We start from the raw sequence: 16176 nt of genomic DNA, 5'->3' as shown, positions 1-16176 counted from the left end.
AACCTCCCTGCCGCCGGGCGGGGGCGCTGCGGATCGTCCTGCGCGCGGTGGCACGTTCTGCGCCCCTCTGGCACCGATGGACTCGCCCGCCCTGCCTCGCCCCTCCTGCGGTGCGCTAGTAGACACGCCCCCAGCCGGCTCGTTGCTATGGAACGGATATGACGCTTTCAGGGCACAACGGAAGTGCTTCGCTCCCCCGGAAGTTTGTAGCCTGTGGGGGAAGCGGACCCGGAAGAGTGGCGCTGAGGGGTGCGAGATGGGATGCGATGGCGGCACTATCCCCAAGCGGCACGAGCTGGTCAAGGGGCCCCGCAAAGTCGAGAAGGTTGGAGGAGCGGCTCTGTGAGTCTGGGCCCTCGCTGTGGGCCCGCGGCCTGGACGGAGAGAAGCCCCACAGAGGCCTGGTCAGTCCTGTCCATCCCGGAGTGCCTGCGAGCCGGGCATGGCACTCCTGGTTCTGGCAGAGTGGAGGAGAGCGCCCTTCTTCACGGCACTGGGCCGGTCTGCGGGTGCCGCCTCGGGGGGACTGTATCTGTGGCTCTGGTGACAGCTACAGCGGAGATACTCCTGTCGTCTGGAGGGCTTTTTGTACATAAGACATCCTGCTGCATTTTTTACACATGAGGTTTAGGGACCTCCTTCACCTAGGGATATGGTGTCTGCTAGTAACACTTTTGTAGATCATTTGATAGTGTGACCGTACCATTGGCCATTTCTGCATTCCATCTGCTTACGTTCTGAGTGTTTGGGCTGACTGTTTAGAATCTTTTAACATAATGGATACACAGTGGCATCAGGAAAATCTCACAGCAAGTGGCAGAAGACTTAGGCAAAATACACTTGCTGTTGTAAGATAAGTAAACAAAATCCATTTCCTTCCCACACCTGACTGTCAGAGTAGCTGTGAACCTCAGCCTTTCTTTTATGACCTAATCTGTTATATAAAAGTCATGGTTTTAGATCAGAAGTAGGTAGCATCCTGACATCCCCAGATTTGGTTTTCTTGTTACCTTGTTCCATACAGGGAGTGGAACTGGTAGTTGTCCCAAGCAGGTGTGAGATGTAGAACTAGAGAGAAGAGGGTAGTGGAGAACATGTGAGGAGCAAAAAAGAATAAAGAGGGAAGGGGACAGGTGGAAGTGGTAAAAAATAAGAAGACTGAGTTAGAGTTAGGAAGATAGGTCCCAAGTCCCATAATGCAGAAATGTGCTCAATAGATAGAGGTAGACCCTCAAAACTGATTATGAATTTTGCTAAAAAGTTTTGATAAAGTTATTTTACGGATTAGCTTTGAGTGCAGAAAATAGGTTTGGTAAGATACTTGGGCATTTGATTAATGCTTCAAGTGTTATTTGATTTTATGTTTAAATAATTTGCAAATATAAAAGCTATTTTAAAATCGTAAGTAATTTTTTTTTTCCTTCAGGTTGACAAAAATGCTGAATTGGTGGCAAGATGGTACTACTGTGCTCTGAGTCAAGAGAAGTTATGTCGGCCAATTGTAGCCTGTGAGCTAGGCAGGTATGAATGTTTCCATATAGACCACTATATTAAAAGGTACTAATTTATAAATTAAAAAATGTCATGAGAATCAAATATGACTACTAAACATTTTGTGTTACAGGTTGTACAATAAAGATGCCATCATCAAATTTTTGTTGGACAAGTCAGCTGATAAAACTCCTATGGAAGCTGCTTCGCATATCAAGAGCATTAAGGTACATAGGTTGTGTGTAATATTAAAGACTGCCATGAAAGTTAAAACATGCTACAAAACCTCGACTTCCTTGTGTTCTGACTATATAGTAAAAATGTTAAAAATAGCAAACCACAAGGAAAAAAATCCTAGTGAATGTTATCATGGCTCAAAAATCATTAGTAAACAGCTTAAGGCTTGCGTTTTTATTTTTTCAGAATGTAACAGAACTAAACCTTGCAGATAATCCAGCTTGGAGTGGTGATAAAGAGAGTATAAAAGGTGACAAATATGATGATATCCAGTCTGCACGCTTTATATGCCCTGTGGTGGGATTGGAAATGAATGGAAGACATAGGTCAGTATTTAACTTTCTGGATTTTATTTTTAGAAGTGAATACTATGCTAAACTGAATATAGAACAGGTAAAAATGGTTGAATTCATAATGTTGCAAAGCATATACTTACTCAGGCCCTTGTCGGGAATATTTGTCTTCGTTTCAGAAGGAGGGAGTTCAGGAGACTACTAAATGTCTTTTCATTTGATAGTCAAGAGGAAGGATAAAAAGTTAACCCTTTCCTAAGTGAATTTATACATATAATAAAGGAGTAAAGGGCAATGTTTGCAGAGAAAAAGTGACTAAAAGTTGTTTGGGTGCTAAACCACAGGAGACTGGTATGGGAAAGCAGGGGGAGATTGGATGAGACCTCCCTTTGTGTCACATCAAGCAATCCTACCTCTCCCTGTGTTAGGATCAGAATGGAGATGGATTGTGTGTCTATTCTAATCCTGCAATAATATCTGTTTTTTATTGGTCTGAGGAAGGACATTTCCTTGCGTCCTGGTTTGGGCAAATTAGCCATTTCTTTTTGTATGCATGTTAACCCTGATGAGTGAGAAGACGACGGGTTCACAGCTTGATAGTTGCAAAGTGTTTCTTCCTTCAGAGAGTGATTAGCCAGGAGATACTCAGGTGGAATTAGAGAGAACCTGAAAAGTAAACCTATTTTTACCAGAGCCACCTTAGTATTTTTTAATTCAGTTGAGGGTCATAGAGAGGAAAGGATTAACAGTAGCTCTCAGGAAAAGGGAGATCCCATGAACTGTGTGTGTAATTGCTTCACGTGGTCTTGCCAGAATCTTCCCTGGGTGCAGGGCAGACTTGAGAGAACCGACCCTGGCTCACTTGTTACAGCTTTGCTGGAGAGCTTGAGTCTGAGTGAGACCAGTAAGCCTGGTGGAAGGTAGAACCATTCAAATAATGTGACTTTGTAGTAAAGCAGATTGTGGTGATGATTCCAGAGAAACATGTCTTGACCTGTGGCAAATGTACAAAAACATCTCAAGAACATCTGTTTTGCTAAGATCCTATTGAGAGATTGTCATAAACCTATACTGAATTATATCAAGAATGAAATAACAAAATACATGTTGTGGTTAAACATACCCAATATTTTTCATTTGATTCTTACATTGTGCGCATTAATAAGTGCCTACTTAAAGGTGCTGATACTTTGATTAGCTGCAAGAATTTGTAAAGAGAAAGTTAGCTGTGTCCTGCTAGCCCATTGCAGTACTGTTTCTGTGTTAAATCACCACTCCACATAACTCTTTTAGACACAGGGTTTCTTAAAAATGATTGTATGTCGTCTTTTCTTTGAAGGTTTTGCTTCTTGAAAAACTGTGGCTGTGTGTTCTCTGAACGTGCTCTCAAAGAAATTAAATCAGAAGTTTGTCACAAGGTGAGTTTTTCTTCAACTTTAGTAGCAGTGGGGTCACATATGACTTCTCTAGATATATACAGAGAGAGATATATACACAATTTGTGTATATATATACTGTGTATATGTATATAGTGTGTATATATATACACAATTGCATTCAGATCCAGTATTGTAAAGTGGGATTTTTTAAATCTGAATATGCAAATTGAAATGGAACTTGTAAAAGTTGTGTTCTGTGATGGCCTGAAGTAGTTCTATGTGGCCTTTTTTAATAAAAATGTGTTTCTAAGTAGTTGTAAAGGTGAATACTTTTGTTCTTGGAGACAGTTTGATTTTGCAATAAATACTTCAGAAATTTCATTTTTTTCAAATATTTGGTTATAATTTCAGTTTAAAAAAGGGTGATTGTTTTTGGTTTGGGGTTTTGGGTATTTGATTGGTTGGTTTGTTTGTTTTCCTGAATGCATGTGGTTTGTGTTTTATCAGTGTCCACTCTAGGTGTTTAGACTGATTACATTTTCGGGTTATGTTTTGATCCCTGTATTTTTAAAGGACATTTGCTGTTGTGTTTTTTGGCGGGGGGGCAGCTCTTCATAGAATTTTCAGCAATTACATGCATTATTGTAGAAAATACTGACTGCACTTCATTTTACAGTGCTGGTTTGATCTTATTATATAGGTTTCTTTGTAGCTAGGGGCAATGATGAAAGTTGCAAATACTCTTTTTTTTGTTGTTGTTGTTTCCTATCACTACTTTTATTATCAGTGAGATTTGTGGCGATAGTTGCCACATTTACGCAGAGTTATTTTTCATCAAACGCACTGATGTTGGATAAAACATACAGTATATCTGTAGTAAACAAGATCTGTGGAGGAAAAACTGTCCTGGTAAGTTGTTGCAGATGATGTGGAATATTGTTAGGTTTAGCCTCATACTGCTGCTTCAGTGCTAACTTTGTTCTATAGAATACTGGTTTAGTCCTAATGGCTTTGCTTTCCTGATGGCAGATACTAATACATTTTTAATGAGGTTTTTTGTTTGTGTCTAAATTTTTGTTGATAGATGGATGTAACTTGATTGTTAAATGCAGGAATGAGATATTTTCTGCGTGATTTGGCCAGTCTGATAATCTTATAAAAACTAAATGAATCTCACATGTTTTCTGGATTATTTTTTTTTTAATAATTAGTGTTTAGCATAGCCTCATATTTGCATGCAACCACTTTCACATACATGTGAATTCTTTGCAGAAGGATACTTCCAGAAATAACCAAGTAGATATAATCTAGTCTGTCATATTTTCATTATTGGATTTTGGTGCACAGAGACAATGGTAACCTGCTGGGAGAACATGTTTTGGTCCACATTTCCTTTGATTAAAGTCAAAGAGTGATTTGGTAGATTTTTTGGATATATACTGATAATGTTTTCATTCAGTATTCAAAATCAAGAAGGGGACCAGAACTCCTCTAAGTAGGATCATGGGGAACTGGTTGCCATGCTTTCTGGTAGCTAACAATTTGTTTATACCCAAAGCACTAATTAGCAGCATTCCCCCAGCACATTCGGTATTTATGCAGCAATGGGGCATACAGTAAAATGAACTAGAACTAATGAAGAAGAAAAATAATGAAGTGTTGTGTATTATACATATGCAAAGATTATAATTTTTTTATTAATAAATAGGATCCTTTTCTGATACATGCTTTTTCAAAACACAAAAAAATTTTTACATACAGAATGTTTGAATGTTGTGGGTTGCCATACCTATGGTTCTGCTGGTGCTAACTGCTGTATTTTAAGAAGTACAGTATGTTTTTTGAACTGAAATCCAGCATATGAGTTCCATGTGGGCCACAGCATTATTTTTTTTCATGACCTTGGCACCTTCTGTCTGCCAGTATGTGCCCAGATGCCCAGCCCTGTGTGCCCCTGCCACATCTGTGTGTGCAGAGGCATTGTTATGTGACTTCGGAGAGTGACATGATGAGAGTAGTTCACAAAGAATAATCCTGTATTTGCTTGTTTATGCTGTTTAGTCAGTCTCTCTTCAGCTAGCAGAATCTGTGTTTTCACTTTGTCCCAGGGGACAAGGTTTATAGCATGGATGTAAACTGGAAAAGCGTCAGTCTAGGAGCTGTGTGGCAGTTCTCTTCCCCAGTACTGTGAAATTCAAGAAAGCTCTTTCAAAACAAGCTATTCTTATGTATTAGTTTCACCTGTGAGCCTACAGACCAGTCTTGACAGTCTGCTAAATTGTAAACAGCAATGGTTTCCCAAAGGACTTTGTCAAACAGATGCCGTAATGCTGCAGTGAAAACATTCACCAAAGAATACAGATATCTAGCAGTCCAAACAACAGTTCTGCAGTCCTCACCTTGATGCTCATGTACTTTAAACTAGATCATCTGAACTGGATAATGAATGTATATTTATGTGCTACAAGATGCATATAATAAAAATGTGCTGCATGAAACTGTAGGAAATTACTTTCCTGTGCTCAGAGCAGAGGGTTGCTTCCTTTCCAGGCATTCTGGTTTGGCTCATGGGAGTGCTTACCACTTTGTGGGAAGTCCCACAGACAGTTGTCTCACTGCTCAGTTTTCTTCTCAGTTTTTTCTGTGGCAGCTCATACCAGAAATAGAGCTATCCGTTTGCCTAGTGATATGCAGATCATGAAATAAGTGTTTAGGAAAAAATTTGAATGCATATGCAGGTTTTGTCTAATTCAAGGAAATGGGAAACACCAAGATGAAGAAATCAGCATTCCTTGGTTTATCTTGACAGTACTCGCTGTCGTACTAGATTTGAAAGGTTTTATGGAGCCTACATACAGGGAGGATGAAGCAGTCTTTCTATTGGAGTTCTCCTTCAAAGAATTTGCTTCAATAGAGGCTTTACATGAAAAACTGACAATATTACATAGATTTATCTGCTTTTACGGGAATTGTTTTAAAAGTCTGTATTGGTACTAGGGAAAGGCACAAGAATGTGATAGGAAACTGTCATGGATGAAGGACTTTTAGTAAGGCAACTGTAGTTAATCTATGAGACCTTTTCCTAAGTGACTTATCTCCCTTGGAAGTAACCTGTTCTTTCTTGCTTTACGTCTTAAGTAGCATTATATTGAAGGATTCAAGTTAAAAAATAACATTAAAATGTGAAAACTCTAAGGCAAACACACAGTCAGACACTGTAGCAGTGTTGAAAGAGATTGTCTCTTATTGCCTAAATGGTAAATGTTTTAAACTGCCTTGCCAAAATAGAAAACTCCCTGGCCAAAGATTTTTTGAAAGAGCAATGAAAATTTTCTAGTGTTGGTTTATGTTGGAGAGCAGTCTTGTTAAATGAAATGCTTGGGACAAGTTTTGAAGCTTCTAACTATTTAGACTGAAAAGAGTTGAAAAAGAGCTTTGTCTAAAACAGAGCAATTTATGAGTACAAATAAAACTTGTAATACCTTTTTACACAGAAATGTATTTTGTTTGAGCCATATTTTTGCGGTTTTGTACAGTAAGAAGAGAAAATTTAAACTATCGGTACTAAGTCACATGCTAAAATGGGCATGATAGGACTTTCAATCATCAGGAAGAGAAACAACTTAGCTTCCAGATAATAGAGTTTGGTGATGTATATTCTGTAGCAGAAGCCCTGAAGATCAGTTTTCTGCTGCCTCCTGTTTCCTGTTCTTCAGGAAGAATTATATGTGACATGGAAATGATCAGTTTAAAATTTGCACTTTTGAGTAGGATGTTCTCACCTAATGTTGTGTTTAATTCTGCAACAGACTACTAAAATTAAAAGAACAAACAAGACTGTTTCTAGTCACTTTTTTTTGTATTTGACTGGGATCTTGAAGACTGTAAGTTAGTGCTAATCTGTGCTGTTCTGTAGATTTTAGTGGGCCCCAAAGTGATTAAATGTCTTGGAACTTCTGTTCTAACTGGCTTCCCGATTCTTGCATGGGCAATTTTTGGTGCCTGCTTGTTTGGAAGTCTGCTATTTGACAAAAATTATGCTTTTAGAAATGATGGAATAAAAGAATTACCTAGCAGCATATAGCATCTATTTAACCTCACTTTTGGAGGGTTGAAAAAGGCACCATTACCAATTTTTCACATTGGCTGTCCTATTTAAGAAGTTACTATTGGTGTAATAGCATGATAGAGGCCGTTTGGAGACAGGATAGTGGTTATTGAATCTGTGGTGGAAGTCCTTCTGGGAGTCACTCTGGAAGTTAAGGACAAGATTACATTTTAAAATGTAATTTCTTGTATCACTTTAAAATTTATTTTGGAATTGTTTTTGAAGTAAACAGACTCTTAATAAACATTTGAAATAGTACCCTAACTATTAAAGTCTGTGCCATATAAAACACTTAATCAAATGTTTAATTTAGATATAGAGCTATTGAACATGTGCCTCAGGCTTTTTGAAACAGAAATTATGCATACGTCTTTCAGATATAGAATTAATGTGTGTGCAGTATGTTGTAGAGCATAGTGTTTCCTTGAACAAGGTCACTTTGACAGTATATGGCCTTATATCAGCAGTCACCAAAAGTTAGTGAACATTGCTTGCTGAGATCTAAAAGTTGTGATCAATCTACTTATAATATGATAATGTATACAGAACTTAATGAATGCTTTTTATGTATGTTTAAATGTGCTCAGCTTTCACAGATTTTTATTTTTTACTGTTGTTAGAAGTACAAAAATCTTAGAAGAATGTAATGTGGTTATGGTCACTCAGAATAATGAGTAGAACACCGTTTCTTAACGATTGAGAATGGGGTGGTTTAATTACAATTTTCCTGGGGATTTTATATATGTAAAATTTTGCTTAAAACATGAAGACCTTTAAGGAAGGAGGATCGCACTCCAATGATTTTCCTGGATTGGCATGAGTAAAGTCATATCTAAATTATATTTTAGGAGGGCTTTTGTGCAGATTTTTTTCTCCTAGTTTGACTGGTTCAGTTTCTGCAAAACAAGCCCATGTTATATAGTGCCTTGCTATTGAATTTATCCTTTTAATTCAATTCAGAAGTGAAACACAACAATTGTTCTGTGTGATGGTGATGAAAGGTGAAAGCGAGATACTGGATTTGCTGCAATGATGGTAACAAGGAATGTTCCATTTGTGTTTTAAAGGACAACACGGAGTAGGTAAATGCTGGTAGTGCCCTACAGAGGATTGGGTGTGGTTTGGAGAGAAATTTAATTATTAATACTGCTATGATTAATACATGCCAGAGACCCATTAGCTTCAGTAATGGTTTTCAGAGGGACTCTCAACAAGCTCAGTGTGAACCTGCTGCATGGCTTTTTTTTTTCTTTTTTCTTTATTTCCCACCATAAAAAAAGCATCCTCAGCAATATTTAGCCACAAGATAAGTCCTAGATTATAGATGAAACTGAGTACAGGCCTTTGGGTTGAGTTTGTAATTTTCTGTAAATAAATAGGGACCAGATGGTCTTTCTTTAGGTTAAAGTTCATTGGAAAGAAATTATGTTTCCAAGAAACTCCTGTGGGAAAACGAGCAGTACAGTTCCAGGAACCTGGGAATAAGTTTGTAATGAAAAACTTTCATGTTTTATTGTTGGGTCATTTGTTGATTCATTTGATTTTTTGGAAAAACAATCTGTAAGTCAGTTTTCTTGTAAAAACTGAGTGATATTTTGGGTGCATATTGAAGTGTACATCTAGATTGCTCCTAGACATTTATTTATAATTTGTGGTTTCTAATCAAGTGAGCTTATAAATAGCAAGATATATTTTATTAGTTCCCATCAGAGTCCATGAAAAATAATTGGAAGTTTATTTGGTTTTACTGGGATGAAACGTCCATCTGCGTTCTTACCAAAATACATTTAAAGGAGGATGAACAGTTTGAAATTACTTCTCACAATTCAGGTTTCTCCTGGTCTCGTTCCATCAGTAGCACCTAACTAAAGACCTTTGGAGACAGGGTGTAGAGATGGTCTTATAAGACGTTTAATCCCATGGAATAGTTGTCATGTTGTATGAAAGACCACCACCTATATCCCATCTGTTTCATAGAATCATAGAATTGTTGTGATTGGAAGAGACCTCAAAGATCATCAAGTCAACCTTCTACCCAACGCCACCATGCCCACTAAACCCACTAAACCATGTCTCAAAGCACCACATCTAAATGCTTCCTTATATTCCCCCAATCTTTTTGGTTGCACGAGTGAAAGGATTAATTTAAGAGTCCTGAAGAGGAAAGAGCAACTCTTGCCTGGAAAAAGGCTGGATCCTTGCTCTTTTTTTATTGCTGTTCCTGGTGGCGTGTGTTGAAAGCCACTTCCTTACTGTAGACCAGCGAGTGCTGCATTTGGTCTGCAAAGGGTTTGGGAAATGAGATGCTTGTCCTGGTTGCTGCTAGGTGTTATCTCCAATTGCTGCAGACTGGTGCAACGTTCAGGGAAGTTTTGCTTCTCGCAGGTACGCTGGGATTGAAAGATGCCTTTTCCTTTATTCTCTGGCCTCAAATTTTCCATGTGTCCTTGCCCTAAACTCCTGCAGAGTCTCAGAAACAGACTTAAAGGTAAACATGCATTACAGGATCCCTACTACTGTTACTGGCACACACACTGTTTTCATCAGGAGCAAAGCCTGAGTAGGGCAAGAGTGATGTTGCCGTGCTACACAATGAAATTAGAGATGCGGCTGGCCACAGGGAAAAAAAACAAACGAAAACAGAAACGGACTGTGTCTGGAACTGGTTGTCACTTGCTTATCTACAAACTCTGAAATTTTCGTGCAAACTTTGTTATTTGAATGATCTATTTCATAAGGCGTACAGTAGACATGACTTTAACTTGTGCTCTTCATATTTTATCTTTGTTCATTCATTGCTTCCATTTTATTATTTTCATACCAGTTAGTCCTTTTTTTGTCTGCAGACATGAGGAATATGTATTTTTCCAGTTAAATAAGTCACTTAAAGGATTATGAACTTCCCCCTTGTCTTAAAAAAGTTATAGATTTAGACATGTCATTTTCTTTGAGAATTAACCCATTAGCAGTTGTTCCTCTTTATCTTACTGTAATAAATAAAACCTGTTTATTTTACTGACAGACTGGTAGTACAGCGTTGTGCTTACCCTCATGCTGTAATACACAGAGTGAAGTCTATGGCTAAAAATGTTACTGGTTTCTGTCAGTATTTTGAATGCTTGTTTAGATGTTAGTTAAGCTCAAACATTCAGTTTCATGTTGAAGTAGCTCTCTTCCTGAAAACGCCAGTGATCTTCAATGGGGACTTCTGCCTGGTGCAGTACCTTAAGCCTGTAGCGTCTCTCTAGGCAGTCCGTAACAAGTGGGTATGTTGCGGGCTCAAATTTGTTGGCAAACAAATGAGGTGACTCAATAATCCACTGCAAATCCCCTAGTCCGTAGACACAGATGTCTCTGAGGTAATGACCTGCAAAGACAAATTGAAGGTATCTGAAAGCAGCAGAAAGCTGAACAGAATAATTTTTAAAAATCATTTCACTCTAGTGTTACTAACAGAAATTGCCTTTTAATTTCATATAGAGCATCACTGAAATATATCTGGAGGATAATGCTAGATTTTAAACATAAAGGCGAGGGTTTGGTTTTGTATTTTACACAAGTGGATACGTGTTACCTCCAGCTACTTCACTGACATGTTGCTCTGCTTAATATCGTGTGTTGTAGTTGGGCATGCTGAAGTTCTGATCTCCTACTTCTGTTTGGATACCTGTTTAATCATGTAGTAAATCACTGTACTGAGTTTTACATATTTAAAAATTTTTTTTGCATGCTTTCCATATGGTCAGCACTATTCTCCTTTTTTTGTTGTTCTTCACATTGAAGAGATTTAACCCAATGTTGATGAAAGTATCTGACAAACATACTTGTCAAATAAACCCCCTCCTCTTCACTGGAAACTGATCAGTCAAGTTAATGCTTTGGTAATTGGAGGTTGAAAGAACGGTGTCAGTATATGGATACTGTGACAATCTTTGCAAGAATATATCGGAAGCTATTTAGATTGGGTACAGTGGAGTAATTTAGTAGGGTGGCTTGCTGTTTTATTTAATACTTCCAAAATAAAATATATATGACCACTGAGGCAAATTTAATAGCTAGTTTAAAGCATAATACCTAATTTGCAATTAATGCTAGTCAGCGAATCAAATTTGAGTTCATGATCAAAATTCACATTACCTTTGCAGCCTTTGTGCATGGTTCCTTCTTGATCTTTCCATTTAATGGCTCGTATGTTGCCTTCCCAGTCTGCATTGGGTGTAGCCCCTGGAGCATCTTTAAAAACATAAGGTTCTGATAAGATTTCTTTCTACTTACTACAGGGAAAATTTTCACTGCTGAAAACTTTTTAAATGTAGCCACATTAAGTATTTATTTGTAGATAATGACATCATAAGAACAGACACCATTCTCAGTTTTACTGCTTTTTTTATTCCTTGAGAGCATGAGCTTTCATGTAGCAAAAATTTACTCCTTTTTAATCAACATTTTTCTAGCCTTGTACCATAAGTAGTACTTTTCTAGAATCAAGCTTTGTTTCTCAGCCATCAGGAGATGTGACTTTTTGAAAGGGCAGCATCAAGACTGAAGAAGTTGCCATATTTACACAACACAACTCAATTAAGTGCTGGTGTTAAGCTCTGAATTGGAGCTCACTAGCTCTCTATGTCAGAGACTTTGCAATGCTGTTGGTCCAGGGGTTATTCGTAGTAGAAATAACATATATCTTACCATTTAAACGATTCAGTGTGACCCAGTAGTGTTCATCCGGACTGTACGTGTCTCTTGACCATTCAAGCAAATCTTTTGCACGTGCATCAGTCAATGTAAACTGTACAAATTCTTTAGTGAGTATGTAATAGGCACTACCAAAATATATTGTCAAATTATATGGAGGTTTAGCTTTTATATTCTTTGTTGGATACACATATGACATTCCAGAACGTACATATTCTCTGTAACTAACCTGTGTCCTGTGTTTCATATGATGTGGTTGGACTACCCCGGGAGTCATATTTTTACCATTCCATTTACTTTTGATGTATTGTATAATGTCTTTGTTTGTTTTAATGGGATAATCTTGACCACATAGATTAATAACATAATTCCACTGAATTTTGGAATGAACTAGATCTCTCATGCAATTAATATCAGCTTGTAATCTTGAAAATCCTGCATAAACAACATTTTCTCTTTTTGAGGAAATAAAAATATTTTCAAAGCAATTAACAATGTTTTGTACAGCAGCTTTATAATCTTTTGGTGACTTTTCATCAACATGTATGCAGTAAATATTCTGAGGCATATAAATAGCTCTTAGCAGCTTTACGAACATTTCCAGATCCTTGTGAATTGTGATAATGTATGCCAATGAGAAATTTCCTTCTTCATCTGACAGTGGTCTTGTGATAAAATGCAGAGTTTTCAAAACCGTGGAACAGTTGCACGAAGTCTGAATGCAGCTGAGTGTTTTAGGTTGGTAGGTATTCTGACAGAAGTTTCCAATTTTAAAGGCAGCAGTTTTCCCCACAAAAAGAGCTGAACAAAGTTCATCCGGGTAAAAACCACACTCTGCTATATCTGCATTAAATTTTTGTTTATTTGGCTCTTCAGAAAGGTTATCCTTTAGGTAGATAAAAGTGTAGATGAACATACAGACAGCAATGCACACTAAAAATCCTGATTTTGTTGCATCGAGTGGGTTCATCTTTTATTTTTCAGATACTGTCTTCTCATCATAGTTTAATTAAGTGTTCAGATTATCTGAAAGGAAAAGTGAGATAAAGAGAGGGAGAGAACTTTTGACTTTTTTTAGTAGCTGACATGTTAGTGATGCATTTATAAATGTTGAGATTACTCTCTTTCCAGTTACTAGGTGGAACTCTGTATGCCCATGCTCATACTGCAGTGTACTCAGCCACTGGAAATGGTACTTGCAGAGCCATGAAACAGTCTTTCTAGGACAAACAAAATTATCCAAAGAACCCAAAATGCCTTTGTACGCTTCATTACTTGAGCAAGGAGGGGGGGCTAGCCCATCAGATTGAAGTTTCTTCTACTTTGAGGCAATGCATGTGCCAGTAGGTGAGTCCAGTGCCATACGTTGGTCATGGTCTAGCTTTAGAATAGGGAAGATGCGTAAGCACTGTGTACTAAGGGGTGGCTGCTGCTGAGATTTCCTTAAGGCCTGGGAAACCTTAAGTTCTGCCGGAGGACCAGAATTCAGTAAATTAAATCAGCAGAAAAAAGTTATTAAATAAACAAAAGGAAGAGACAGAGACTAAAACGTAATCCACAAAATACACTGGGTTTTTATCCTTATAAAGTCAGCAAATGTTTCTAACTCTTAGACTTCCCCCCCCCCCCCCCCCTGTGGTCCCCCCCCCCCCCCCCGACATCTTTGTATTAGTGCTTTGGAAAACAGAACATGCAGACAACACTCATTTCTTATTTTTAGCATATGTGCATACCATGAGGTAAGTACACTACTGCTCATATTCAGCATTCAGAGAGAGCTGTGTAATTTACATCAGTATTGGCAGAGGAGTTTTTCCATTGTGATTTTTTTTTTTCCCTTACATATACCTTGTTGAAAAGTCAGAAGAGTGAGAGTGCAGCAGGCCTGAATCCCACAGCAATTAACGTGATGTCTTTTATCATTGAAGCATTTCATATAGAACTTCCTAGAGAAAATACCAGGGGTGGGGGAAGGTTCCATCAACTGCCATTAAGCTTAATAGATAATTTAAGAAAGATTTTATTTTTATTTTAAAGATAATTTATTTTCTCTTCTTTTATTCAATGAATTTGGTTTTAACAAAATTTGTATTTCACCTGTAAGTATTTCATGCTTTGCAGCTGCCAACATCACAGCATATTTGGTTTTACACAGGAACACAGAACAAGCATATTTTTATAAAGGTAGTTTCTTTATAGGAATGCTGTTGTGGTTAGAAGGCTCTAGGTTTTTGTTAGAAAGATGTGGAAAATGCTTTTTTAGTGAAAACTCGGTATACAGCTGTCTTAGAAGCTTGAAAATAAAGAGGGCATTGTCGTTAAAGTAGAAATGAGGGATAGAATTTTAAAAGCCTTAAGAACAGAAGCAGAATTTGAACCAAGAGAATGGATACTCGATATTACTGCAATTGTAAAATCTTATTAAGCTGTTGGGGAAAAAACATATTTATCTTATTGTCCTTACTGGTATGCACTGGATTTCATGCTGGAAGAATGCCTCTTTTCCACTCAGCATTCCAGAAAGGAGTTGTATGTTAGGTGGAAGGTTCATCCATTTTGCTTGTATGTTCTGTCAGCAGTGCTCCTCAGTCTGCATTGAATGCATAGGCCAAAGAAAAACATTAGGAAATTGGGTCCCAGAAGAATAATTTTTCTTCATAGCTCCTAAGGCATACACTTACAGAGTAAACAACCTTGATGTGAGTCTTTTTCATCCGTTTGAACAAAAAACTTCAGCAAATCAAATCCATGTCAACCTTTCAATATTGTGCGGAAAGGAAGAGAAAAGGACCACCACTGAAAAGTGAAAGTCAGGATTTTTGCAGTAAAAATGAAATATACCGGTACGGTAGCCTATTACCAGAGCCAAGAGTAGATTTGCATACAAGACCCACTATGTACCTTACAGCAGAAACTGAGGAGAGGGAGCGTCTGTTAGGGAAGCACTGATTTTTGTGGACCTAGAGTCAGAAAAACTGCTATCCTGAGTGAAAAATTACAGGAGGAGCATTGACGTTCCTCTGAATTAGTGAATGTGATGAGATCTCTATGCTATGTCACAGGGAAGGTTCATTCTGAACATAAGAATTACACTGAAGACACTAGGCAGTTACAGAAATATTTGAGACTTTATACCTGCTTAGAATATAGAATATCTGTACAGAGTGAGCGCACTCATCAGGCTTTCTCCTTAAATACATCTTTGTGGACAGGTTGCAAAGGATAGTTCCCTAGGGAACCAAGCTATAACTTGTTTCATACACTTAAATTTTTATTACCCTTCAAATAATAGCTTCCAGGGATGTTTCAGGTTGTTAAGTGTTTATTGTGCATTTTTCCTATTGAACTGTGTGGCATCTAGAAGCTGTATTTCATAGAGTGACATAAAAGTACACAAACACCCCATTATCAGGTAAGAAGACACAATTGCTTCTGCAGTGTTAAACATGTTTCTGGGGAATAACTAAATGATGAAGCCTTGCCTATGAGAACAGAATTTGACATCTTTCAGCCTCAGGGTATATTATAGAATGAAAGCATGGCTTTCTGTTAGTGTTTTACCAGATCTAGAGCTAGAATTGCAGCTGTTGGTCTCACTGTGTATGAAATTTGCCACTTAGAATCCTCTAGCCCCTATGCTATTGTCTGCTGTCAAGGACTATGCTACCATATTTCCTCCTGCCCTTGAAGAGCAAGATGTCATAACGTTGAGAAGATCCACTGTCCAGGCATAACCCAGTCTGTGACTGTGAGAAGAAAGTCTGTGACTTTCTTGCCTTTTAGTTTTATTATGCAAGAGTGTCATTATAGGTATTTAATTGTTATCAGAATGTCTCTCTGAAACTCAGCCTTGTCTATGTTATGGCTAGATTTTGTAAATCTGGAGGATGAAATTGTCTTAATTTTTAGGAGTGCTGAGAGTAGTGTTTGACACTCTTCAAAAACCAACCTGTTTGTAGGGATTTTCAAGCAC

General features: G+C 37.9%; 2 protein-coding genes across 3 annotated transcripts in view; one reads left to right on the top strand and one right to left on the bottom strand.

The window, feature by feature from the left end:
• The first annotated feature begins 196 nt into the window (after nt 1-196).
• The window catches only part of RTFDC1 (replication termination factor 2 domain containing 1), a 28059-nt gene continuing 12079 nt past the window's right edge, over nt 197-16176 (top strand). The window contains exons 1-5 of one of the 2 annotated variants that reach the window (XM_009694573.1): nt 197-325; nt 1427-1521; nt 1625-1718; nt 1915-2054; nt 3361-3439. In XM_009694573.1, coding sequence (XP_009692875.1) covers nt 257-325; nt 1427-1521; nt 1625-1718; nt 1915-2054; nt 3361-3439 — 477 coding nt within the window. In that variant the 5' untranslated portion in view covers nt 197-256. The remainder of the gene's footprint in view (nt 326-1426; nt 1522-1624; nt 1719-1914; nt 2055-3360; nt 3440-16176) is intronic. The other variant, XM_009694581.1, reaches the window with a different exon arrangement.
• On the bottom strand, nt 10649-14798 carry GCNT7 (glucosaminyl (N-acetyl) transferase family member 7). Its single transcript, XM_009694562.1, has 4 exons — nt 14668-14798; nt 12198-13229; nt 11646-11741; nt 10649-10875 (listed from the first exon to the last, which is right to left on the bottom strand). Exons 2-4 carry the CDS (start codon nt 13171-13173, stop codon nt 10649-10651), a joined length of 1299 nt encoding a protein of 432 aa, XP_009692864.1. The 5' UTR covers nt 13174-13229; nt 14668-14798.

The sequence above is a fragment of the Cariama cristata genome, unplaced genomic scaffold, assembly GCF_000690535.1.
Source record: "Cariama cristata isolate BGI_N322 unplaced genomic scaffold, ASM69053v1 scaffold31110, whole genome shotgun sequence".
NCBI lineage: Eukaryota > Metazoa > Chordata > Aves > Cariamiformes > Cariamidae > Cariama > Cariama cristata.
The sequence above is the reverse complement of the archived record's forward strand: the minus strand, read 5'-3'. Positions and strand labels throughout refer to the sequence as shown.

Excerpts from the sequence above, each read along its gene's own strand:
- GCNT7 (XM_009694562.1), bottom strand. The coding sequence starts at position 13,173 with ATGAACCCACTCGATGCAACAAAATCAGGATTTTTAGTGTGCATTGCT. Across the intron at positions 11,742-12,197 it reads CACACTGAATCGTTTAAATG|ATGCTCCAGGGGCTACACCC; the intron begins GTAAGATATATG and ends ATGTTTTTAAAG. Across the intron at positions 10,876-11,645 it reads CATGCACAAAGGCTGCAAAG|GTCATTACCTCAGAGACATC; the intron begins GTAATGTGAATT and ends TTGTCTTTGCAG.